This window comes from Vitis vinifera, chromosome 18, assembly GCF_030704535.1.
Source record: "Vitis vinifera cultivar Pinot Noir 40024 chromosome 18, ASM3070453v1".
Taxonomy (NCBI): Eukaryota; Viridiplantae; Streptophyta; class Magnoliopsida; order Vitales; family Vitaceae; genus Vitis; species Vitis vinifera.
In genome coordinates, this window is record NC_081822.1 from 8,697,733 (window position 1) to 8,723,566 (window position 25,834).

A 25,834-nucleotide genomic window follows, 5' to 3' on the forward strand; every position below is an offset into this window, starting at 1 on the left:
GAATAAAAGAAAAAAGATTTGTAATGTATAAGCGACCACATGTTTCCGAAAAGTATGAATTAAGCTTATCTGGTTACAATTGTCCTGCGTATTTTCTTTTCATTTTTTATTCTAATCCTTGTCTCATTATCGGTATGGTTGTTATGTATAATTATTGTTATCATTTCAATCATTGTGGTCGTCATCATCCTAATTTAATAATAACAGCAGGGAGTGGACTTAAAGGTTGAGTTGGGCCAATGCTAGGGTGGGCTGAGAATTTGTCCCGCTGGGCTAGTTTGAATAATACAACTTTCACAATACCCCAGACTTACCGTTCTTGTTGGGTTTTCATGGGCTTCACGCTGGGCTCGCACGAAAATAGTGTGTGAAAAAGCTATAGACAGCTAAAAGTTCCCCAATTTAAATAGAAAAAAAGATTTAGTTTACGTTAGTTGCCACTAATATTAATATTAAATACTAGCAGTAAATTATAACTAAACGCGTAAACATTCTGGTCAGGCCCAATTGGTAAATCCTGAACTGGACGGACGAATGCGCCCATAAACCTAGAGCAAACTCCGGTTTTAGAAGTGTGTAAATGAAAGCAGTAATTAACAAGCTTATTTTGTTCTATAATTATGCAGCAATATTACCAAGGGTGACATCCATTTTGGGTATCTAAGGATTTCTCATGTGCACTATTGATGGGTTATTAAAGTTGATGCCCGTTCAAATCTAGGGATTTTAATGGGACAAGTTCAAAACAGGTCGCCCTCGTCTCGATCCCATTCTTTTTATATAAATTAGTTTTCATCTCATATTTGTCTCATCCAGTGTTTTTTTTTAATTAATTTAATTACATTCATAATATATATTTTTAAATAAATAAATAATATAAATTTTTATAATTTATTTGATTGAAAAATAGCTTTTTTATTATCATATGTGTTACAATGGAAAAATACAAATTTAAATTCAACTATGTGTATAATCAAGGGCGCCATAATGGGAAAACTTATCTCAAATTTTCTTTTTCTTTTAAGTCAAACCTACTCATAACCCCTTCACTGTAATTGTTCCATTAGAAAACCATCCGAAAAAGCAGGCCCATTGTCATTGTAGCAGCATCTATTTTCAAAGCTAGAATGAAAGCTTTAGGACTGAGTGCATAATCACCTCATTAGATGTGTGCGGATAATCTCAGTTTTCAATGATTAAATTATTTCACTTTTTTACTAAGTTCATAGTTAGTACAATTAATTATGGATTTGTTTATAATTAGGCATCCAGTTCCACGCCAATTCTTGGAGACCATTTTAATATAATATTTTATCCCAACAGGAATCGAATATGATATACATAGCACGCTGCACGCCTAATATCAAACAGATGATCTGAATAAATAATACAGCCATTTCAACGTTTGAAACTCATCTCTTTGCCTACTGAATCCAAACCTTTTCTTCCTCGGCACTCACATGAGACACTTCATGAGAGGATGAGTGTGCGTCCTTGTAAAGTTAAAGCAACAATTGTTCTTTCCTGCCATCCTTCATATTGAAAACACTTATCCAAGATGCCAACCTCATGTGTAAAACAGTGAGGGACGGTGGAAGAGAAAAGGTAGTTGAAATCCAAATTGATCGGTGCATTTGAGGATGTGGTATGTGGTAAAAGTGGTGAAGTCGTAGACTCGTCGTGGTGGAACTACACTAAACTATGATTTTAATCAACCGAATCGCGTATAGGTATAGGCAACCTTTGGGTTCTATTTAATTTGTCTTTAAGAAATCGATCACTTGTTTGAGGGTTGGATTAATTAAGGGACCACATGTCACACATATATCAGGCTTTATTATAATTCAAGGAAGGTAATAAGGACGTAACTTCGTATCGATTAATACTGAAGAAATGTGAAAATCGATGGGCACGTGGGAGAAGATCAATTGGACCTAAATTTAGTAGTGATATTGTCAATTAGGGCCAACTAAGATTATCGATGAGCATTGCCCAGTCTTCCTGTACAAAATATATAAGCATGCTAAGCCTCAATTTAGTTGGGTCGTTGACATAGAACCAACTCATCTCTTCCTTGCTTTCAAGCCATGGCTTCCGAGGATGATCTCTGTAGAGATTATCTGCTGTTGAAACCAGAAGAAGCTAGCTTCTTGGATCTGGTTCGCGTTCTGTGTTGTTCTGAATGGGAGAAAAGAGGATTTATAGAGTGTACGGAAGAGAAGGAGCTGATGAGAGAGCGCCGATGGATCATATTCATCTCCCTCCTTGTGCAGAAAATGCTCCTTTACCTGAGAAAGCCTATGGCTATCACTGGGTCTGTAGTGGAGCTGTGGCTGAATCTTCTCTCAAGCAATGGCGGCTTTCTGGCCCTCCTGTTAAATCTCTTGAAAGGTTTGGGTTTTCTTCCTTCAAAAACTGTGTCAACGTTGACCTTAAATATTATTCAGTTTGCATCATTCATGTTGTAAACCATCTCTCAGCTTTTTCTCTTATCGTTTGTTTGCTTTTCCTCCAAAACTATAAAGCCTGGCATCTTTCCAAAAATTCAGAAACGACTGCTATGGGAATTTAAATACGCGTTCATGTAGTTTAGTACATATTGATGTTATGATGCATTAATATATTTAAATTAATTGCATAATGAATACAAGTCATAAACCGTAGTATCGCTGTTCCCATTTCCCACTCACAGAAAAGATCAGTGAACCCAGATAAGATCAAAGAAAGCTAAAAGGTGGACATGCTTGGTCAATCAACCGCCCGAAACCAAGCTTGAATGTGTAGAACATGAAGTGGATCTTATCATTAAAAAAGTCCTCACAGCTGTTAGTACCAGGATTAAGAACTATATTCAGATTCATCCTAGGGCTTAACCATCGGAAATACACAGGAGGACCTGGAGTCATCCCATACAACACACCCATTCAACCATCTTGAACCTTAACTCATGGTGAGAGTGACATGGTTGTCTAATAATCATCACGGGCCGTGCACGCTCAGTGTCTTATCCCAAAGGTCATTTCTCCTGGGTATTATTACATACATAGTAGGTAAATAAGAATGAAAATGGTAGAAAAATATGTGCCTTCATCTGTGTAATTCTAAGGCTTTGTTTCCTTTCAAAGAATACAAAAAAATAAAATAATAAATAAATAAATACATAACGGTTTTACCTTTGATTTCATTATAAAAAAATAAAATATATATATTAAATCTAATTAAAATTTATATATTTTTAAATTATTCATTCTTTATTTTTAAAAAAATAAGTAAAATAAATTTTAAAAATATAAAAATAATTTATTAAAATTTAATCCATTTTTCACTATTTTTTCTTCTAATTTTTCATTTTATTTTATTTATATTGATGGAGTCAAGACTTGGAATAAAAGCAATTTACATTAGAAGAGGGGGCACTGAAAAACCGGTCCATGTTTAGGCACCTTGTATTGATGAAATAGGGTTACCCATTCATTTGCATATCAAAATTTTCTAAAAAGAAGAAAGGAAAAAAAACAGCAATGATGATGAATTGGATTTGCGAATCCCACGTGTAATAGCTGGGCTAATACCAAAGGATTTGAGTGGCGTGTAGGGAAGATGGCGCTGCCAGATAAATCGTCAGCAGAATTCACATCAGTGTTGGGAAATCTTGACACTAGAGTGGACTTAGACAGGAGCATAAAAAACGATGACCGCAGATATAGCCTCTCATTGTCTATAATGGCTGCTAAATTATCATACGAGAATGAAGATTTCGTCCAATCTGTTGTCAGAGATCACTGGAAGGTAAATATAGCATCATTAATTGCACGGGAGAACCCCATCCATCTCGTGATTAATGATTCTTAATTTTTAATTTTCATGTATCTTGTGCAGATGGAATTCTTGACGTTTTACAATTTCTGGAACGGTATGAACACCTTTATGTTGCCTTTCTTTTTTATCTTTTGTTTCAGACATTTCTACATAGTAATGTTAAGAGGCTACCGCCTAAGTCCCATCTGAAAGACTGATCACAAATTGACCTGATATTTGCTCATTGGGTGTCAATTGTCAAAGGGAATAAAATTTCGTGATTAAGTTAAATTGTTTCAACTTTCTTAATCCTCTTCATCCTTACTTTGGAACTCTCACAGGAGGACAAAGTAGGTAAAGTATTAAGGATCTTTTTTCTTTAATTACAAAGGGTCTCCATCTCAGTTGCCTTTAAAGAATCAAATTGGTGTGTTTACTAACTTTACTTACAGACACAAGGAAAAAAGGAAGTGCTGAGGAAACTTCCTAGAAAATATCTAAAAGTTACAAGTATGACAAGTCTTGCATTACTTGTCAACGCATTGTCTTAGTGGTAGACTGGTAGCCGGTAGGTAAACCTAACCCATCTCATATTCTTCAAAAAGACATGGACTATTTAAATGCTCGTCTTTTTCTCAGTGTCCTTTTGTATTGTCTAAATGCGTACTAAACATTTCTTTATTTCCTTACATTGCTAATTGGAAGAATTAAAGATCAGATTATATCAAGCATAAATTTTTAGTGACTCAAATCATGACTCTGACTCATGTAGTTTGTAGTACTAGTACAAATCCTAAAATCCCACAATGTTTTGATGTGTGTAATGGATTTATTTAGAGAAGTTCCTAATGGTCAAACCCCCCAAGCTTTAAACAATTTCCTCAGGCAAGAACTGCGGTACTCATCAAAAAGTTTAAATCCAACTAATGCTTGGCATGCAGAATATCAAAAGAAATTCTCAACGCAAGCCTTCATGTTCCGTGATACAAGTAGTGATCCTGCCCTCATCGTAGTGGCGTTCAGAGGCACCGAGCCATTTGACGCGGATGCGTGGAGGACAGATTTTGACATCTCATGGTACAAGCTACCCAATGTGGGTAAGATCCATGGTGGATTCATGAAAGCTCTCGGCCAGCAAAAGCGCATAGGGTGGCCTAAGGAGATTGAACAAGGCAATGACAGTTCATTATTGGCTTACTATACCATTAGACAACAGCTGAGAGAGATTCTGCACAAGGATGAAAAAGCAAAGTTTATAGTGACGGGACACAGCTTGGGCGGGGCACTAGTAATCCTGTTTGTGGCTATTCTAGCGTATCATGAGGAGTCCTGGTTGATGGAGAAGTTGGAAGGGGTCTACACTTTTGGGCAGCCAAGGGTGGGGGATGAGCAGTTTGGGAAGTTCATGGAGGAGAAGTTTAGAACGCATAATGTGAGATATTTGAGATGCGTTTACTGCAACGATATGGTGGTTAGGTTGCCTTATGATGACAGAATCCTCTTGTTTAAGCACTTTGGGACCTGCCTCTACTTCAATAGCTGCTACAGTGGGGAGGTGACCAGTTCTACTTCTATATATCTCCCTTTCTACATCTCCATGCATATGAATATATCTTACTGAATATTGATGCATGGATCAGTGCTATTGTTCATAATTTGTTTATATTTTGGCCCTGAGACTGAGTCCATATACTGACCTGATTGGGATGCAGGTGGTACGGGAGGAACCAAACAAGAATTACTTCTCCGTGGTGTGGGCCATTCCCAAGATCTTAAATGCAGTTTGGGAGCTGATTAGAAGTTTTATCATCCCATACATCAAGGGTCCGGACTACAGAGAAGGGTGGTTTCAGAGATTGTTAAGGGTAGTTGGGTTGGTAATTCCTGGATTGTCAGATCATGGCCCTCAAGATTATGTAAATGCCACCAGATTGGGATCCTTGCCTTTAACTCCACAACTCTAAGACCCAACTCAACAACTTCTTAAACTTGAATCACATACAAGATTCGGTTCCGCTGCACTGGATTCCACGTTCCCTTCTTAAAAGATCTGTTTGCTTGAACTGAAATAGAAGCGAACTGAGATAGCAGACACAGAAATATCATTCTTCTATCAATGGACCTGCGTCTGTAAGGCATCCTAGTGCACTTTGTATTCTTAAATACAATATCTCGTATCTCGATTTAAAATTATTATATTTCATATAGGTGAGATACAAAAAAAATGTTAAATAATATATTTTATTACTTATTCTATTTCATATTTAAAAAGAACATTGCATGTGATTAGTGAAGAGATAATTTATTACAAATTATTCATTGGAAACTCCCGAAACAGGGTTTCCCAATTAAAGATGATCCACAGGCTATGATCTAATTCTTAGTTGGGATTCTAATACACAGTATAATCATCAAGCAATCATGTGGGCTTAAAAAGGGTTAGGATTTGTTTGATACCTAGTTATATACATATATAATTGAATTGATTCTTATTGTATAGAAACCACCTATGATATAATTTAACACCAGAAGAAATTTGATTACTATTATCATTGTGATTACAGGATCATAGCTCTAAGCAATGTCCCACTTACGACTCACAAGGCAACATCTGTAGATTCTGTACGAATTAAGATTGTGATACTTGTGGTATTGTTGCAATTTCAAGATCAAAAGAATCGGAACTTAAAAATGTAAGGACTAGTATTAAATGACCATTCTCGACATTCCTTTTAAGATGTGGAACACATTGTTGAATTTGTCTGTATTAAAAAGATAAATGTGATTGACCTGATTTGGTAATTCGGTTGGGACATGGGCACAGCAACAATTCATCTTCGTCTTCTTCCTTGTTTCAACTCCTTGGCTGGGGAGCAGACATCAGCAACAGTGTTGAAACCAGAAAAAAGCAAGCCCTGTTTCTGGTGAACTAGAAAAATGAGGATTCCTCCTACTTTCTTGTGAACTAGAAATTAAAAGGAGGATTTATGGAGCGTTGAAAAGGCATGAAGCTGGTGTTAAATTATTCATAAAGGAAGTACGTTGGAAATTTCAGGCTTTCCAGCAGCCTTCATGTTTGGAGACTGATGAAAAATCTCGACAGATGAAAAATTTGGACACCCAATTCGACTTAGATAGGAGCGTGAACAATGGCGATAACAGCTATAGTGACTAACTGTCTATGAATTGGCAGAGTAGTGAAAGAATCAACCAACATTTTAACGCCAAGTAGAAAACACACAGTTTTGATCCAATGTCTACAGCAGTTCACTAGGAGCAAGCCTAAATGCAAACGCTCATTTTCCGTGATACAAGTGCTGACCCTAAGCAGCTGAACCCATCGTGGTAGCATTCAGGGGCACCAGGCTATTCCAGGGAGGCAGATGAGCAGCCGAATGTGGGTGATATCCACTGTAGCATTAAGAAACCTCTCGGCCAACAAAAGTGCAGATTAAAATGTCCCCAGGAAATTGAGCAAGAAAGGGAAGATCATTGGCTTCGTGCACAATCAGAGAAAAGCTGACATGAATCATGAATCTTCCAAAAGAATGAGAGCAACAATTATATTGATAGGATGCAGCTTAGGTGGGGGCAGTAGCCATACTGTTTGTGGATATTCCAGCGTATCATGAAGAGGCAGGGTTGATGGAGAAGTCGGAAGAAGTGTCACACATTTGGGCAGCAAAGCGTAGGGGATGAGCAGATTGGGGAGTTCAGGAGAAATTGAAGGCCCATAATGGAAGATATTTGAGCTGCGGCTAGTGCAATGACATAGTGGCTTATAAACACTTTGGGACGTGGCTCTATTGCAATAGCTGCTGCTGACCTTGTGTTTAATTCATTCCCTACAAAATTTTAGCTTCAGAATGAGCCGATAGTCCAATGGTAGATGAAAAAACTGAATTTAATTGTTAATTTTTTTCGTCATCCATAATTTATTGATATTCTTTTTCCATCCATGTTATATTGTAAGTACTAAACAACATTTAGCTTTTTGGTGTTACGGGTCATAACCAAGATCTTAAATGCAGTCTTGGAACCAACAGAAGTTTTCATCCCATTGACAGAGGGTCCGGACCATAAAGGAAGGATGGTTTTTTGTCTTCTGTTAAGACTTGAGAGTAATTGGGTTGGTAAATCAGCTCATTCTCCTCAAGAGAATCTTTACCTGATAGAGACACTAGGAGCCATAACAAACCCAGAAAATTTAGACACCTACTTTGTTTAAAAAGCTATCTCCGATTGTGTATAACACATGCATGTCTTCCGCAATTAATTTTTTTTTCTTACTGTTTTAAAATAAAACTAGCCATGTAGTTGCAAGAATTTCTCTAAATATTTTAAAATGCACAGCCATGGAAAAATTAGCCCTCCAATTGTGTTATGAAATATAATGCCCAATCAGATGAATGGCAACTGCCATAGTGTGACAAGCCTGAAAGTTGATATATATATATACACACACATGAATACATGCCTTTATCATCCAAACATTTTTACACACATCGAAATCCCCAGTAATGCTGCAACCCGGATCTTACATCTTATCTGAAATCTTGGTGAAGTAATGGTGCTCCAAGTTTTCCACAAAACTGCATTGACACCAATGTAGTGTCAAAATAGTACCTGCTCTGTGCTGTACACCTTTCATTCATTTCCTTGCACTTAACTTAGCACTCCATTTCTCGCTCTTATTTATACCAGACCAGAGACCCAGCATACCTTCCATCAGGATCAAATAAATGTTAGGAGAATAATGAGGAACTTTTTGGATTTGCATATCATTCAAAACTAGTCCGGTGTTGCATATCTAATTTAGAATTTCAAACACAAATGTTACTTAAAATTTTTACCATCATTTCCAGTGATGGCATGGTAGTGTAAAATTGTGCCTTCAAATGATATAATACCAAAGGGGACATCCACACATTATAACCAACATGCCATAAACAGAAATCTGAATTGTATTTAATTTTAGCACTCCCAGCAACAAAATTGCCTTTGTTGCCCCTATGCATAAGTAGATTTCTAGAATGAAAATAACAGCACAAATGGGCAGGGAAGCCTTGCCCATTTGTCAGGCTGATTTACATTCTGCTGTAGAAATAAAAACTGTCCCTTCCAGGCAAATGAGGAAGCTTCTACAGAAAGAAGTCATTTGTCTTGATGTCATAACAACCAGAAAACTAAGATGCAATCATACTTTGATGTTAAAATTTGACAGCAATAACATAAGCTTATAAAATTCCAGTCCAGTCAAGCAACTAATATATAAAGGTTAGTTGTGCTAAAAATGTTCGATCAATCTTTCTTATGAAGAAAAATAATAGATGCAAGATTATAGAGACATATGACAGACAGAAGTAAACTTACCTGACACTTAAAGCTGATTAACATGGAGCTCCAGATGGCTGGATGTGAAATTAGAAAGCATGGCAAGTAAAACAACCACTCAAGGAACTCATCTGACGAGTCTTGCAGAAGGATACAGCCTTGTGAGCATTCCCAGAAACTTGATGGGCATGGTTGGCTAACACTGAGCTCCTCATTTCTTGAGCTTTCCTCTGAGCAGATCTTAGCTTGTTCATTATCTTATCCATGGATGATGATCTTTTCTTTTCCAGTTTCATCTGAACCCATGTGTTTAAATCGGTAAGAGCCACAGTAGTGAATGCTCATGCTTCCATTTATAAGAAGCATGGACCTTACAATGCAAACATTACAAGGTTCCCACAAAATGCTGGTAATCTAGCAATCTACGATCTGGATATCAATATATAAAAACTAATTCTATGGAAGGATTACATTTACGGACATGAAGTAAATTTGTCATACTGAATTCTAAATTTAAAATTTTCATTTGTCATTTTATTTGGGTTAATTTCATTGACCTCCCCTAAGGTTTTGACTAAATACACCTAGTCCCCATTGGTTTGAAATTTCATCAAATACCTCCCCTTCCTTTCTTATTTGTTGTTTTCATTCACCTCCCCTCTAATTCAAAATAAGGGAGGTATTTGAAGAATTTTCAAATTAGTAGGGATTAGTTGTATTTAGCTAAAATCCCAAGGGAAGTGAGCGAAATTAACCCCTTCTATTTTATTATAAGAAATAGTATAAAAATCAATAACCAGAAATTAGCAAACAGAGTTTTTTTATAAGGGCAAGAAGAGGGAGTTTTGCTGGCCCATTGCAGGGGGGTAGGGTTTATTTTATGGCTGCCACAGCAAGCACTTAATGTGCTATGCTTCTAGATGATTCAATCCTTTCTAGCAGACCTATCTAACAGATACACAAAAGTCCAGTGGAAAATGTTTTGGTAATGACAAAGAAAAGAAACTATATTCTTCGACAGTAAATGTCTCCACAAATTTTTTCTATTTACGTGGAAAAAGCAACCAGAAAAGAACCTCTAGTTTCCGAATTGCTGCCTCAGCTTTTGCCTTCTGCAGGTTCTCCCAAGCAGTGATTTTGGCTTCCTCTCTTTTAACCCTGCAACAGGGAGGGGTGCAACATAATTATATTATATAAACTGGATTAATTTTAGAGCTTCCAATCACATTTTAGTCAACCTAGCCATCTCATGCTTAGTGTAATTCAGAAACTCATTGCTGCTCACACCAATTTCTTGTCATACTAGAGTGTTTAATGGGGTGACATTTCCTGGAGTTGGCAATACCGGAGTGATCCACAATGGGGTCCATCTAATCATTGACCACAAAGCTTCAGTTTCCTTATTTATGGATCTCATTATGTTTGGTTAAGGTGGGATTTTACTATTTCTTATCTTCAGCATTCTTATTGACAAAATCCCAAAAGCCCCAGTCACTTCAAAACTATCCTGCATGATATTCTTTCTATCATAACAAAATACAGGAGACATGAATAGAACAACAGTCAAGTGCACATACTTTGAAATGCTCTTTGCTGTCTCTGAAACTTCCCAAGCTGAAGAGTGTGCCTCCACGGCTTTCTTTTTCCAGCCATCAACATTTTCTGAGCCCTTCCCAGGAATTCTGCCTCTATGTTTCTTGGACCACCTTGTCATTGTGACCCGTTCATCAACTTGAACATCCCTGATTTCCAATTTAGAGGAATTGACACTCTGCAACTCCACAATGGGCAAGACAGTAGGAGAGGAAGGAGAAAAAGATGGTTTCCTTTCAGGAGATGAGAAGATGCTACCCTCAGGGCTCATCTGGGTTGCAATGTCCCGTCTTGAAACAGTACGAGAAATATCAGTGGCTGCATCTTTGACCCCATCAAATTTCTCATCTGCATCCAAGGACAATGAGCCAAGATCAAAACCGTAAATATTTGATAGGTTTCCTAAATTTAGAATACTTAAAGCAATCATTCATTCATGACAACTCATCCAAGATATTTTAATATCATAATCACCCACATTGGATAGGTTCCTGTTACAATTAAGTTGCTATTAGAAATCAAATCAACTAGCCCCAAACTGATCCCAAGCAACAAAACAGAAATGAAATAAGAGGCCTATGGAAGGCAAAGGGATAAATGATATGAAAAACCATTTACACCTTATGCCTGCATGACTAAACTTCAAATTTCTTAAATAGTTTCTATAACTATTTCTACAGTGCTAGCTTTAGAGACAGGCATATTTTCTTTTATGTTTTCTAGTGGTTATAACAGTCTATCCTACTAGCCAATCAATTATAATGATGTAGTTCCCATGCATGGGTTAAGACATGAATAATCATTATTTATGTAATTATCAAACTAATAATTAACTGCTAATCAAGTAAGAGCAACCCTTTGGATGTGGGTTTCACTACTTTCTTGCTCACATCATGTGATTTATTTGGAACCTAATAAGCATGAATTATTGAATCGTATGCAAGTCTAATCTTAACCCAAGAAAGCCACGTTCAAGATAATAAATCACTACCTCGGGAGTCACGTAAGGATGACTGGTTCAGAAGTTCAGAGCACCCATGTACACTGGCTGAGCGGCCCATGCAAGGCTCTGTTCTCACAGGCATCACTCCACCCCGACCACCACAATGAATAGCCAAACCATCTGGAGCTATTACTCCAGCTGAAAATGGCGAACCTGCCATGAAATTTCCAGCATTTCCTCCTTCAAACATTGGTATGGCTGGCGAATACAATGAATAGTATGCAATCCCAGGAGGTCCAAGTGGACCACTTTTTGACTTGGGGCGCCTTTGAGGTGGTGGAAAAGATGGCTTGACAACACCATCTCCAGCCACTGGACTAAAAATCCACCTCTCTGCGTCTTCCCATTTCGATGGCAACGTCCTTCCGTTGTTGAAAGGCAACAATGCAGCACTGACATGCCTCCTGTTCACATTCGTGTGCGATGGTACTCGCTCTGAACTCCAACCCTTCTGGATCCCAAAATTACTGTGCCGATAATTCGGCGTGCCAGGGCTTGGAAATGTGCCAGACCTGCGAGAGGAAGCAGAGCTCTTCTTCATGCCTCCCAACCGCGGGGAAGAGCTAGTAGCATTATTCAGATCCAGTGAAGCAGGTCTTCGCCGGTCATGTTTCTTTGAAAGAGCTTCAGATCTAGATCTCCGGTCCTGACACTCTGCAAAAATAAGTAGTAATTATTGGAGTGGGGAGTTCATATAGAGCAGGTTAAAACTAATGCTCGGTTTAGATTCTTCTGGTACCTTTGAGAGCTAAAGAGAAGGAATTTCTTGCAGAATCTAGGACCAGATTCTCCTCTTCTGCTTCTACTTGCTTGTCTTCCTTTAGAACTGCGTATAATTGAAGGAAATGGTGGGAACAGTTTCTTTGCGCTATTTTTTCTTTACTTAATTATTCAAATTTCAAAGAGCCTATAGCAGTACCTTTTGCTTTTTCTTCCTTCCTAATGAGACGACTGTGCTTGTGTACTGTAGCTTTGTTTGGAATCAGATCTGGACCACTTGAGGTCTCTTGCAGATCGTGTCCTGCCAAATGCTGCATCAAATCAAAGATTTCAACTCTACGAAATCGACGAACCAACTGGATTCGACGCATGCCATCGCCAGTTGGATTACTGAAAATCAAATCCATTATCTTCAGAACCAATGCTCCTCCTATAATCCTATCCTATCAATTCTCCTCCACACTTCATCTAAAGCTTTTACATTTCCCAGTTCACGTTCGAGCCAAAAAAAAAAAAATTCAAACTGGACAACCCGCCCTCATGCAATGTATCACAGGGAACAGTATTCAAGAAACTGAAAAGGAAAAAAGGATTGAAATTACCAGGGAAACTTCAGAGGCCAGAGAATCGTGATCGTGCACATCGGAAGCAAAAGAGCAACGATCGACGCTGGCGGAAGCAGAGGAGAAGAGACTGAAGTTGGACTCTTGAGTGAAGATAACAGAATCAGGACTAGCATCACGAGCCCCCAACCCAAATCTCAGTAGACTCTGATCTTGAAACCCTAGCTCCGCCATTCTGAAAATGACCGCTTCACATCCACAGAGAAATGAGATTTGTATATTGCAGTTGAGATCCTTCGGCTTTCAACGTGAGGATCTGTTTAATTGGCGGGTGGTAGAGGGACAAATTGTATATCCCATAAAACTCTTTTCTGTTAAAGTCATAATCATTATTTTTTAGGCCACGCCTAAGATATAAGACGTTGATTTCGACTTTTTAGGTTACTTAATTATGGTTTTTGGGCTGTTAAGGTGGGCCGCTGCCTTACCGACCTTTTTAAATGTTGCCCCCTCTCATGGCTCTTGACCATGCGTTTGACTCACTCACCAACTGAGGGTAGGGCCCCGCTAATTTTGTCCATAGATATGTCTGATTTTCCAAAAGCGACCTTCTCATCAATATTTAGTAGCTTTGGGTATCCCTCTCTTCTTATAATTTCTTTTCCTCATATATATATTCAAACATCTTGAGAATATCAATGCTTGGAGATAAAACTACAGGAAATAGAGTAGACGATTTTGGAAAATATTGTTTTACCTTTTTAATACTGTCAGAGGAAAAACGGTGCTTTCTTTTTTTCTTTTTTGACTTTTTCCTTCTCGTAATTTTATTTCTACTACTGTTGCCATTGGAAACAGCAATGACAGTCATATATGCTTCCGGTGTGTTACTGTGGAAGCTTAATTTGTGGAGGAATCCTCTTTCACGTGATTGTCAGATCAATGCAGCTTCTAGCATCCAAGGTTTCTTTCTTCCATTTATTTTTTTCTTGTGGGGGTTTCAATTTCAAATTATCAGTTAAAAATTCAAATCCCCTGCAGACAATTCTCAGGAAGTTAAATTTATTCAACATAAGAAGAGTAAAATGAGATATGAAGGGTGGCAAAGAAATCCTGTGAGACGGGGGTTAGGGCCCCAAGGACCAAGGTGTGGAGCCGGTGGGGGGAGTATCTGGATAGCCTGAATTAATGCCGGTCAAAGCGGGTCACGTAGTTGGCGGAAAATCCACCTAAGATTGAAGGCCGTACGCATGATGGATGGATGCGAGGGGTGCCTCTGTGGGCAACGTTTTTAGAAGCCCAGACTGGCAGGCTGGGAGTTTAGTGAAGGAAAGTGTCTATTTTGGTAACTTGAAATGGACACATGCATGGTGTTTGGGTAGGACCGTAGGAGCGACCCTCCTGGCACCTCATTCATTCACCTGAAACTGCATTTATTTCCATCTCTGTCCATCCGTGACTGTCATTTTACCCACATGTGTCACCTGTCAAACCTTTGGTCATCACAAAATTAGGTTGAGCTGGTGCCGTTGGGTTAGGTTTTCTGCAGTTTGAGTTGAGGTTCGTTTACCTAAACGCACCAACCATCTCACATTGCATTTCCCGCCGTTCTATTCGGTGTATAATTGAAGATGAGAGCACATGCGATGTGGGTGCCTAGTAATCTATAGCCAAGTCACTCTAAGGCTGTCTCAATAAAAAAGAGGACTAGCGCCATGCATCACAGCACATGCGATGTGGGTGCCTGAATCCACGCGGGTGCCTCGACGGTTGTCTTGTAGCATGAAAGGGGATCGCCACCATTGATCCCATGTGTGGGTTACATAAGAGTCGAGCTCGAGTTGCCAAAGAGCCTCGACTATTTTCAGGAGAATATTTAATGCAATTAATTCATATAAAGTCTTAGGAACTACTAATTTCTAGATGACGAATGCAGGTTTCAGAGGAGTATTCACATTTCAATATTAGATTAGATCAGAATAAGCATTACCGTGACTTGAGTAGGCGTTAGTTGGGAGTTGCAGCATTGTACCTTAACCAAAAGGTTCCCTGGTACCACCTAAACCGATTCGAGGTTAATGCCAATTCATCATCAAGGACAAGATGTTAAAAGAGATTAACTAGTTCAACAAATACAACCACAAACCAACACAGTTCATTTAGTTTGGAAACCTATACCATTTTGCCACCCAAAATGCCGCTGGCATTAGTTTTCCAGGTCTAATTTTTCAATTATGGCTTACATCCTCAGAAATGCATGATTAGAAGGGATAACATAATATCCATTCTACCAGAAAACAACTTCCTTGTGTCAAAAGGGCTAATTTCATTTACACTTTTCTAATCATCCAAATGTCGACATTTAACACTTCTATAGATATATTTCATATATAAAATTTATTTTTTCACGTTTGATATTAGATAAGGAGTAAAAAATTAATGGAAGATATTTTTATCGATTTGCATTTTCAATATCCTTTTAATTATATCACCTTATTCCATAGGTCTTGATTTTATGGGTAACTATAGTTCTACACCATTTCAACATGAGTACATACAGAGTATCCCTGTCCAAATAATTACAACAAAACTTAATATTACAACTCCAACTTAGGTTGCCATCCCACAAACTTACAGTCCACAAATAATCTATATGAGAGCATCAAAAACTGTACATGTGATACTCTAGAACAGTAAAACCTTGCTGAAGTTGTAAAATCAACCCGTGGTTAGTTGATGCCCACAAAATCTTAGATTGGTTGACTTCTGCTATCACCATGTGTTCACTGAAATGATGAGATGTTCTTTTGTATTGAGGTGTCACTGAAGTAAGCTGTTACTGCCTTCAACTTACCATTTAAGAAGTTCTTCTCCACCTGAAAATCATGAACCTTGCCTTCAGTAGTGAGTACATAATCTAGTTTCATAGTATAAAATTATCAGTCACATGGAAACAAATCAACCTACAAAAACTGAGCCCACTTATTATACTGTTCTAGAAGATGGGGCCAAGAACTTTCTACATTAGATCAGATGCCCAAATAGGAAAGGAATAACAGGTAGAAATATTCCCTCTCAGCACCCAAAGCAATTTCCTTTCTGAGATGGTGTAGAATTAAAAAGCATGTGGTACAGTAGTGAATCCACTTACTATTTCATGCCATAATCACTATTGGAAACAGACTTATTGATCACAAGACACAAGCAAAGCATTAACCAATAGGTAACAGGATGGCTAGTAACAAGACAAAGGCAGATTTGAACATCCCTGTGGAAATGAGACTTTATCATTCTCCGCAGAAATAGAAGGTATAAAGCCACTTCCATTGTAAAGCATTCAAAGGAAATGACCTACCATCATTAATGACAATATTAAAAAAAAAAAAATGTTATTACATGAAGTCATACAATTGATCCTACACCAATTGAGGCAATGGGTAAGTCATAAAAGTGTGCATTTAAACTGGGGAATCCTTTTAGCAAGAATTACCCTAAGATCCTATTTCCACAAAACACACAAATGCACTCTTAGCCAAATTATGTGCCCTTGAATTCTATTTTTGAATTTGAAGTGGCAAAGTCCAATAGATCCCTACATTTCCACATTAGAACAAGGACAAAACCTACTAGGTATCCAAGAGAAGGAACACAAGTAAAAATAATTCAAAGGAATACCTCTAGGAACCACGGAGGATCAGCAGATAGGGACAACTCTGCCAGTTGATTGACATCAACGTTTCTTGGGAGGAACATGACAACTCTGGAAGCAACTTTCTTTACTGTGTTGAAGAGAAAAAATCTGGCACATATACATATCAGAGTGGCATACAGTGAGAACCAGCCTTTGAAAATAGGGAACAAGAAATTTTTTAGTGTTAATATAATGCCAGATTTAAGCAACCATACCCATCATGTGGCTTAAGCATGGTTTTGATGTCATATGTCTCCACTTTAGCATAATCAGGTCCACCCCAAGGAGGTGACAAGAAGACAGTATCAGCCTGCTACACAAGAATATTAAAGTTTACAAAACTCATAAGGTGGCTGGAGAAAGGAAAAGAAAAAACAACAAAACAAGAAACAAACTTCACCCTAATTATGCAGCTTATTTAAGTGTTGGGTAAATCCTAAAAATTAACTTTAACAACAACTGGAACAACTCGGAAAAACCTCAATCCCAATGGGGTTAGCTACAAATTTGGAAAAAAAATAACAAAGAAAGGGAACAAAATGCTTTTAATGGCAAGTTCTACAGCCTCCAGATCGACTGGCCTATGAGGCCATCAACTGTGACAACATATAAATGATGAAAACTTCAAGTCCAAGTGCAACTCTTAGAATAAGGACTCAAATAAGGAAGAGAGAAGGATTAAACGGTAATGTAAGGAGAATGCCCTATGAGGCCATCAACTGGGACAACATATAAATGATGAGAACTTCAAGTCCTAGTGCAACTCTCAGAATAAGGACTCAAATAAGAAAGAAAGAAGGATTCAACAGTAATGTAAGTGCATATAATAAATTCATGTAAGGGCTGGCATGAGAAGTCCTGCACAAATGACAGAAATGCTCCACAACTGCTAACATCACATCATCAAGGACACCCTTTAACAAATAAACAGAAAGGCAGAAACTGTGGTTACACTGATCTGGCGGAGCCACAGAAGGCACCATGTCACTAGAGAGTCTATGACATCACTTTCCTCAAAATTTTATTTTATAGTAATATAATTAAAATATATTTTTTATGTACAGAACAGTGTTCCATATGTAAGTTAATCGTCCCTTCATCATTTGCATAGTAATTGTGCAGGGTTAGCCAATGAAGTAATTGATGTTTGGTTCAATATGAAGAATGGGTTATGTTCAGAACACTAGTCCATTCTGCATTACCTATACTAGATTAAAGCATGGTCCACACTAGCAGATTATGGAAATTCTAAACTTTGCACTGATTGTTTATTAATTAATGGACCACATCATCATTCCTATCTCCAATATTTATCAACCAACAAATGCACAAAGCCTTCCCCACAAAAGAGATACAGGAATCCTTTTTCATCATTCTGCTCTATCCAGGTCACATATTCTTAAGTCGTAGATTCCATTTTTTTCTCACAGCCTGGACTGATATTCTATTGACTTTAATGTCTTCAAGAACCAAATGACTTCCCACCAATGCATGCTCCAGGTTTTGTTACAAATTATGAGATGATCATGCCTACTGTCAACTATGTTGTCCCACGGCAGTAATGCTAACTTGTAATGAACGTCCTCATCTATAGTTCTGTCCTTTCCTGTCTTACCACTCATCCATCAGAACATCCCAATTTAGACATGCTCATGTTATCACATCTTATATACCTCAACTGGACATATTTATGTCAAAAGCCTCCAACTACTTAATGCTCTTATCTAGTTTTACTTGAAAATATTACCTCAGAAATGACATTGAACATAGATAATGGCATCCCTTAATTTTTCTTCTTTCCTTCCCTTTAAGAACTGTTTAACTAATATTGAGAAAATTGAGGGAAAAAGGGGACAACATAACTCAAAGCATTTTGCAGTTCCCACCATACAAGTCACATTACCTAATTCAGTATATAAAATGAGACAGCACTAATACCTTCAACGTTGATGCTAAAAGAAAAGAGTCTCCCTTTATAAAATCTATTCTATCATCCACTCCATAGATGGCCGCATTATGTTGTGCATACTCAATCTTCTTTGGATCAATATCAATGGCAATAACATGTTTGCTCCTGAAATATCGCATAATACACAAATATAATAAAATCATTTGCACATGAAAAGAAGTTATTGAAAGGCAAAGTCCAAAGTTTCCTTATTTCAAGACAAGAAGCATGAATTCTTTTGCCTACATCAAATTCTGTGCAAAATAGAATTTGAAAGGTAGAAACTAGTTGAACTGTGGATAACCAGACAACAAAAGTTTTACTGTTTCCAACTGGAAAGTTTACTCTTAAGAAATTTTCTTTTCCCCTTTTTTTTTCTTTTACCTTTTTGATAGGCAGAGAAACAAGACACTACCAATCTAGCAATGTTCCAAACTTTTAAAAATGCCTATATCAGTGAATTTGCACATAATCCATTTAAAACAGAAGACTTGATAATCACATCAAAAAGTTTTAAATGGATGGTTATGCATGACATACACTCATCTCACTGGATGGTCAAGAGGCCATTACTTTTTGGCATAGTGATCCCCAAGATCAATACAATATATGGCCATTACAATCATTTGAGTAACATTAATTTTTGGTATGGTTGCCCCAAGATCAAACACATCATATCAGATCTATCCCTGTTAAAAGTGAAAGTCAAGTTTAGTCCAAAGAACCTTAGATCTCTCCTCAATATAAAGCATAGCAAAATAAAGACACAAGACATGGAGGATTGGTAGTTCATACCTCTGTGCAAACTGGATGGCATTCCCACCAACTCCAGTGAAACAGTCAACAATGATGCCACTTCCACATCGGGATGCATGATGCCTAGCTATAATTTCTGGAGTAACAGAAAACCATCCTTCTTTATCCATTTTTATACCATCATCATATTTGGAGAACAGTAGGTACCTCTGCCACCAATATTTACTAATATCAGCAGAAGAGTCCTCCAGCAGCCCTTGAAATTCAAACCCTGGAAGAAAGAAAAAGGCTTGTTAATAGAATCTTAGCCATCCTTTATAAACTATCAATTAAATTCAAAGCCATTAAAACAGCAAACAAGCATTAATAATCGCATCCCCATCATCTTGGCAATATAAGCAACAGACCAGATGAAAACTTGAAAAGCATTGAAATGTTTTTGCCTCCATGGCAGGTAGATAGATATCAAAGACATTACATCTCCATTAGAATGCAGTATTGACCAAATGAGCAACTGGCTTCAGCCCATACCTTTTACAAGTTTGACTGTTTGACTGTTTGATAAATATATGCAGTTTGAAATGGAATTACTTTGAACTGCTTAACTCACATTGACAATATAAAACTTTTGAAAAACATTTGTAGTTTGATACAAAAATATTATCAAACTGCTAGACCCATAGAAACAGTATGCAAACTTTTCTGACAGTTGGATTGAAATCAGAATCTAAAGCCTTAATTCTCCTTTTAACTTCCTTGAGTGGTGGTGCTTTAAGCAGGCAAAAAAGGAAAATATTACATGTCTTCAGTTATCCTCTTCATCACTTACCTCAAGATCAGCCCAAACTGCAAGAGCCACATGTAGTCAAGAGTTCATTATTTACAGTCTAAAACTATATTCAAGATATATCATGAAATCCTAATTTCCTTCTTAGTACCCATATACAAACACATACTTGCTAGATGCATTCTCATAAATACACAAGAATCTGGAGCGCTTTCCATGATGATACAGTATGAAAAATTTAAGAAACTTTGCATTCTAGGTTAAGAAGTTTAAACCTCACCATGCCTGAAATTAAAATTTTTATAAAACCAGTATTGGCATCATATGATGTGTTTCTCATTCTGAGACAAGTAAATTAAAGTATTGGGAGCTCTTGGAACCAGAAGTACAATTATTATGCTTATGAAAACAGTTCAGAAATTTTCTTTGTTAGTGTGAGAATTACAATGTTATGTATTTTATAGAGAGAGAGAGAAAGAGAGAGAGCGATCAGAATTCTTGGGACAGAAAATATGGTTGTCATGCTAATGATAACAGTAACAGACTTTATTTGTTAGCCTCAACTTCACATTGTGCAGTATTTTTTCCACATCATGAGGGAGGGGTGAAGATTTTAACAAATTATCCAAGACACTATACTCAGCCGCATGATTTATTTCTCAAAAAGCATGCAAGCCTAAGTAAGGCTGCCTGTAAGGTTGTAACCCAATGAACTTGATATATATATATATATATATATATATATATATATATATATATATATATATATATATATATATATTTTTGATAGGCAAACACACAACAAAAATATATTAGAAAAGGCGCCTTGAGGCTGACCCAAGCATACAGGATGTATACAAGAGGCGCCAATAGACACAAAAAGAGAAAGAAATACAATACCAGCCCTCAACTAGCGCCTAGCCAATCAAAAAAATTGATCAAAGGAATAGGACCATCATTTACAACCGATTTAGTCCACAACCAAAGATTACAAACAAAAGAATTCTTCAACCTATGAATTGATAACTCTTCATTATCAAAAGCTATCCTGTTTCTTTCCTTCCAAACCGCCCAAAAAATGCACAACGGGGCTGCGTTCCACACCTTCCTACGCTTCTTGCCCAACCTAAAGCCACTCCAACCACTAAGAGTATCTCTAACCGAAGAAGGGAGGACCCAAGTAACACCAAACAGAGCAAACAATAACTCCCATAACCCTCTTGCCTTAGAGCACTGGATAAGAATATGATCAATTGACTCTTCTTCCATACCACAAAGAAAGCATCTGTTAGCTAGAGACCGGCCCCTCTTTTTAAGTTGATCAAAGGTTAGCACCTTCCCCCAATAAACTTCCCAAGCAAAGAAGCTCACTTTGGTAGGCACACAAGTACTCCAAATATTACTCCAAATATATATATATTATTGACCCACTACCTAGCAGCTGAAGCTCAATACTTTTTATTCCATCAAGAAATCCCTAGGCTCAAATCAAATGTTAGACTAACATCTAACATGCAAATGTTAAGAGTGGATGATATACATTTTTGACCTATTACCTAACAATTTAAGCCTAATACTTTATATTTCATTTGAAAATCCCTAGATTCAAATCAAATGATAGACGAACATTCAAATATTGAGAGTGGATGATGAGTGACATCATTTAATCTAGTGGATTCCAAACTAGACTACAACTAAATAGGATAAAGGATTTGGCCTTCGTTTTCTTTCCTTCCTTGACATGCTTTCCATACTTTTTGTGCGCTTGGGATGCCTCCTTTTTGGAGATGCCTTTGATAAGTCAATTTTATTTATTATAAAAACTAAAGTGCTTTCAGGTGTCCAGCTTCAAGGTTTCAGTGAGATGACTATCAAGGTTTCAAGATTATTTATCAATACGTACCTTCCTAATTTTTACTAAAACTAAAAATCACCTTCCAACATAATTGATAGTCATCTCTATCAATTATGTTGGAAGGTGATTTTTAGTTTTTCGCCCACCAGTAAAAACTAGTAAGGTACGTATTGATAAACATAGGTTTCTTGACTGAAGGACTCCCACAGGTGCAAAAGGGCCATGCCGGCCAGTCCAGTGAGAAGAGCCCCAACACAGAAAGAGAAGGGAATAAATGTAATGGATTATATGAATAGATTAACAAACAAACTATAACATGGAAAATAATGTCAATGATTCAATTTTCTGTACAAATAGCTAATTTAGGCTAGAAATAATGCATACAGAGCATATGCACAACACCAACAAAATTTAGTACCCAATGAGATAATGTAGCTGATATGATAAAAAACTGCGTGGATTAAATATGTAAGTACTAATAGCGAAAAAGAATAAAAACAGATGCAAGAGAAAGTAACATAAGCCTTGGACCTTCATTCTCATTGGATAATTTCTTCCATGGACGCATCCTTCTCACTTTCTTTTTTTGTTTCGTAGTAACAGAATTATGTGTGATATCCAACTCATCTATTGCAGAAACAATATATCCAGGATGCATATTACAGTTCCAGCTCTCAAAAACTGCTTCAGTGGGTGCATTAGTCAAGCTGCAACCAGAGCATGATGTTAGAAGCCCAAATGAACAAATTTTTCACAGCAGAAAAATAATTTTATTGCCTATCAAATGGAATGATCATCATACTTTTTGCACATCCCTTCACAAGCAACAATCATCTTGGTTCCATCTTTGGGCTCAGAATAATCCATTTCATCCGTCCTATTTGTAAGCATAAATTGCAAATCACTGCTGCAGACCTCATCATAATCAAGTTGCTCAAGCTTTTTCCCCAAACTGTAATCAAAGTTGGATGAAAACAGTAGATTCAGATACATGAAATAATTATATAATAAAAGCTTTAAATCAGATTAATGACAATCAATTATGCGTGCACACATGCAGGGGAGTAGGAGAATGCGGGGGCACAGCATAGCCTGGGGTTGAAGGGTTGGTTTTAAAGATAGAAGAAAAATCACCTGCCAATGCACTTATGGGTATCTGATTCTGATAAAATACAAGAAGGAATTTTATCATTGCAATTTCTATTAATCTCTTGAAGTGAACAGCTGCTCACATCAGGCATAGTCATGCTGGACATGGATTTTTCAGCATCAAGCTCAATCCCCACAGAGTGCTCGTTCGATGGCTGACCAGCTACTTCATCACCAGGATTGGATACCACAAATATATTTTGTAAACCACATGCGTCTACTGCTTTCATGTAATCTTGCTCAGGAATTATTTCACTAAACTCATTAGTTATGTCACCCAATAAGAATTCCATACCTGGAGGCTGGAACCATGTGGACTCATGTGTTTTGATATTATAAAAGTAGTTCCTCATGTAGAATGAGTCCCAATATACCCTCCAGTCTCCAAAACCCCCATAGGATTCACAGCTGTCAATTCCATCATGGTCAATCACTTCTGAAGACTGGGATGGTAAAACCAAATTAGGAACCCCTAGCTGCTCAATGCTGATATCATCACAAATCTTCTCACCTTGTGCATCATGGCAAGCAACCAAGGAACCATCTAAATGTTCAAACTCCACTAATCTTCCATCTACTTCTTGCTTGCCACAATCAATTTCAGCATCTACCAAACAACTAGCAGAAGTTTCAGAATTTATATTCATTTTATCTGCTGCAGTTTCCATGTCATCTTTTGAAACAGAATCATTCTCTACAAAATCACAACCTGGGCAATCATTGGCCATTATGTCAGAATTTCCATCACAAATGAATTTCTTAGTAGCACCATTAGTAGTCCCAGCAGTCAAGCTCACTGAATCATCTCCTTCACCAGTGGAGCATTGAGATTTATTGACATCAACTGCAATATCACAGCAAGAGAATTCACTTTTGCCCAGCATTGACATGCAACATAAAGAATTGCTTGTTTTATCATGAAAAACAGTAGGTGATACAATATCTCCCTCACTCACTTTGGGAAATTCTAGCACTCCATCCTCAATTTGTTTATCACAGTGTGGATGCTTCATTTGTTTACTCTTCCTTTTCCCTTTGACCACTGCATTCCTCTTCTACAAAAACATGCTAATATCATGAAAAAAATCAACAAATAAAATAAAAAATAAACAAACAACAAGAAGAACTGTCACAAGATAACAAATGAATTCGAGTCACCTTTAAAAAAGAAGTCTTTGCAGTGTATTTTTTGTAGCACAAAAATGGTTCCAGTTTGTTTCTAGTAGGATTTATTTGAGATGCTTCCATGGTGCAATTTTTAGACTTAGTCACTAAAATTTTTTATTACTATTCTGACAATGCGATCATTTCTAGCATTTCCTACACTACCAATTCATTGAATATATGGTGGACCCAAATGAAGCAAGTAAAGGACCTCCATTTTTGTATTTATTGATGAAACATTAGCACTTGCGGGTTTTGCACATTATACAAATCTGAAAGGCAGAATTGTTGCTTCAGATGCATCACAGTAAAACATGTTTGTAAAATCTCAATTCCAGGGACAGCCAGTGGAACTTACCTCCTTGTTTGTGTGGAAGGAAATAGGAAGCCCCAATGCATTCATTTCTTTAGCAAGTTCCACATACTCTTGTGAAGGATTATAATCTGAACAAGCAATAACCAACATGGAGTCTTAAAACTCAATTGAGGATAATTATGGACGCAAAGCATAATTAAATGGAATAAGGCCGTGTTTGGATGCACAGGAATGGATTTTTAATTGGTATTTTAGTTATATGGAAATTAAACATCTTGATTGATTTTCCTGTAAATTCAATAAGCAACCAGATTGTGGATTTGAAATTGGAACCTCCAATTCCAAGGATCCAACAGAAGACAACAAAACACAACCTCAGATTCCACTGTCTCAAATACCATCATTCAAAAGGATAACGGAAAACAAATCATAAATGGAGTAGAACACTAGCCGTTAGCTGCAGAAATAATGTCAGAGTTGCCCTCGTCTTCCTCATCACCGGCAGATGGTTTCTGCAATTAGAAAAGGATTATGCAACTCATCGAGACAAAATTTCATCCAAGTGTTTTATTTAACAAACAAAGACAGAAAACACTTACAGAGCGTCGAGAAAAGGACGATACTTCTGGTACCTCCGCTGAGGCATCGTCCCTGTTGAATGAAAAAGTTCCAACCATATTATCTACAGCTCAATTTGGATTCTTTTTCTTGAATCTTAGCAAAACCCTAGTCTCTTGGCGCCCAAAATAACGCAGAAAAAGGTTTTAAAAAAATACATAGAAATAAATACAGTGGAAAAAGGAGAAATACCAAAGAGAAACTTGAGTGAGGCGGAAGAGGGAGCCGAGGGCTGTGATAGCGGGTGCTTGGGTTTCCATTGATGACCTCTAAACAAGAGGACTCCTTACCTTTCACTATTATGAAATCCTTTTACGGTAGTAACGCAGCCTCAGAGAAACGCTACTTCGTAACTTTAAACCCCACAGTCACATCTGGAAAAAGGGTTTTTGAAAACAATTGTTAAAAATAATTTTAATTATTTTTAAGAATTAAATTATATTTAAAAAATATTTTTTTGGAATATATAATATAAAAATTCTCAATATTTTTTACTATCTTTTATTTTTTCAGAATATTCTAATATATAAATTTAATTT

General features: G+C 37.2%; 3 protein-coding genes across 5 annotated transcripts; 1 reads left to right on the top strand and 2 right to left on the bottom strand.

The window, feature by feature from the left end:
- Positions 1 to 1,952: 1,952 nt before the first annotated feature.
- Positions 1,953 to 5,819, top strand: LOC100252216 (triacylglycerol lipase OBL1). The gene is made up of 5 exons (XM_002282774.4): positions 1,953 to 2,391; positions 3,596 to 3,789; positions 3,880 to 3,913; positions 4,740 to 5,353; positions 5,511 to 5,819. The coding sequence occupies exons 1-5, from the start codon at positions 2,088 to 2,090 to the stop codon at positions 5,760 to 5,762; spliced, it is 1,398 nt and encodes a 465-aa protein (XP_002282810.1). The 5' UTR covers positions 1,953 to 2,087; the 3' UTR covers positions 5,763 to 5,819.
- A 2,335-nt stretch (positions 5,820 to 8,154) lies between these two features.
- On the bottom strand, positions 8,155 to 13,401 carry LOC100257562 (uncharacterized). Its single transcript, XM_002282770.5, has 8 exons — positions 13,051 to 13,401; positions 12,648 to 12,759; positions 12,468 to 12,554; positions 11,717 to 12,382; positions 10,710 to 11,073; positions 10,209 to 10,290; positions 9,172 to 9,428; positions 8,155 to 8,520 (listed from the first exon to the last, which is right to left on the bottom strand). The coding sequence occupies exons 1-7, from the start codon at positions 13,243 to 13,245 to the stop codon at positions 9,222 to 9,224; spliced, it is 1,713 nt and encodes a 570-aa protein (XP_002282806.2). The 5' UTR covers positions 13,246 to 13,401; the 3' UTR covers positions 8,155 to 8,520; positions 9,172 to 9,221.
- A 2,084-nt stretch (positions 13,402 to 15,485) lies between these two features.
- Positions 15,486 to 25,657, bottom strand: LOC100262697 (uncharacterized). Of its 3 annotated transcripts, none has more exons than XM_010666263.3 (12): positions 25,488 to 25,657; positions 25,277 to 25,328; positions 25,129 to 25,189; positions 24,720 to 24,805; positions 23,183 to 24,252; positions 22,851 to 23,000; positions 22,580 to 22,755; positions 19,446 to 19,677; positions 18,641 to 18,776; positions 16,918 to 17,015; positions 16,687 to 16,810; positions 15,486 to 15,887 (listed from the first exon to the last, which is right to left on the bottom strand). In XM_010666263.3, exons 1-12 carry the CDS (start codon positions 25,553 to 25,555, stop codon positions 15,795 to 15,797), a joined length of 2,346 nt encoding a protein of 781 aa, XP_010664565.1. In that variant the 5' UTR covers positions 25,556 to 25,657; the 3' UTR covers positions 15,486 to 15,794. The 3 variants fall into 3 exon arrangements, with proteins under 3 accessions (XP_010664565.1, XP_002282801.1, XP_010664566.1); XM_002282765.4 differs by having other exon boundaries at positions 16,918 to 17,012; positions 25,488 to 25,656; XM_010666264.2 differs by lacking the exons at positions 25,129 to 25,189; positions 25,277 to 25,328; positions 25,488 to 25,657 and having other exon boundaries at positions 23,183 to 24,265; positions 24,720 to 24,809.
- Between the last annotated feature and the right edge of the window lie 177 nt (positions 25,658 to 25,834).

Bases quoted from the DNA above. Each gene is read 5' to 3' on its own strand.
- LOC100252216 (XM_002282774.4), top strand. From the start codon at position 2,088: ATGGCTTCCGAGGATGATCTCTGTAGAGATTATCTGCTGTTGAAACCA. The intron at 3,790-3,879 runs GTAAATATAGCA...TATCTTGTGCAG, and splicing joins TTGTCAGAGATCACTGGAAG to ATGGAATTCTTGACGTTTTA. The intron at 3,914-4,739 runs GTATGAACACCT...CTTGGCATGCAG, and splicing joins GTTTTACAATTTCTGGAACG to AATATCAAAAGAAATTCTCA.
- LOC100257562 (XM_002282770.5), bottom strand. From the start codon at position 13,245: ATGGCGGAGCTAGGGTTTCAAGATCAGAGTCTACTGAGATTTGGGTTG. The intron at 11,074-11,716 runs GTAGTGATTTAT...CCTTGGATGCAG, and splicing joins ATCCTTACGTGACTCCCGAG to ATGAGAAATTTGATGGGGTC. The intron at 10,291-10,709 runs GTATGTGCACTT...TCCCTGTTGCAG, and splicing joins ACAGCAAAGAGCATTTCAAA to GGTTAAAAGAGAGGAAGCCA.
- LOC100262697 (XM_010666263.3), bottom strand. From the start codon at position 25,555: ATGGAAACCCAAGCACCCGCTATCACAGCCCTCGGCTCCCTCTTCCGC. The intron at 25,190-25,276 runs GTAAGTGTTTTC...TTCTAATTGCAG, and splicing joins CGTCCTTTTCTCGACGCTCT to AAACCATCTGCCGGTGATGA. The intron at 24,806-25,128 runs GCTAGTGTTCTA...TTGCTTGTTCAG, and splicing joins CATTATTTCTGCAGCTAACG to ATTATAATCCTTCACAAGAG.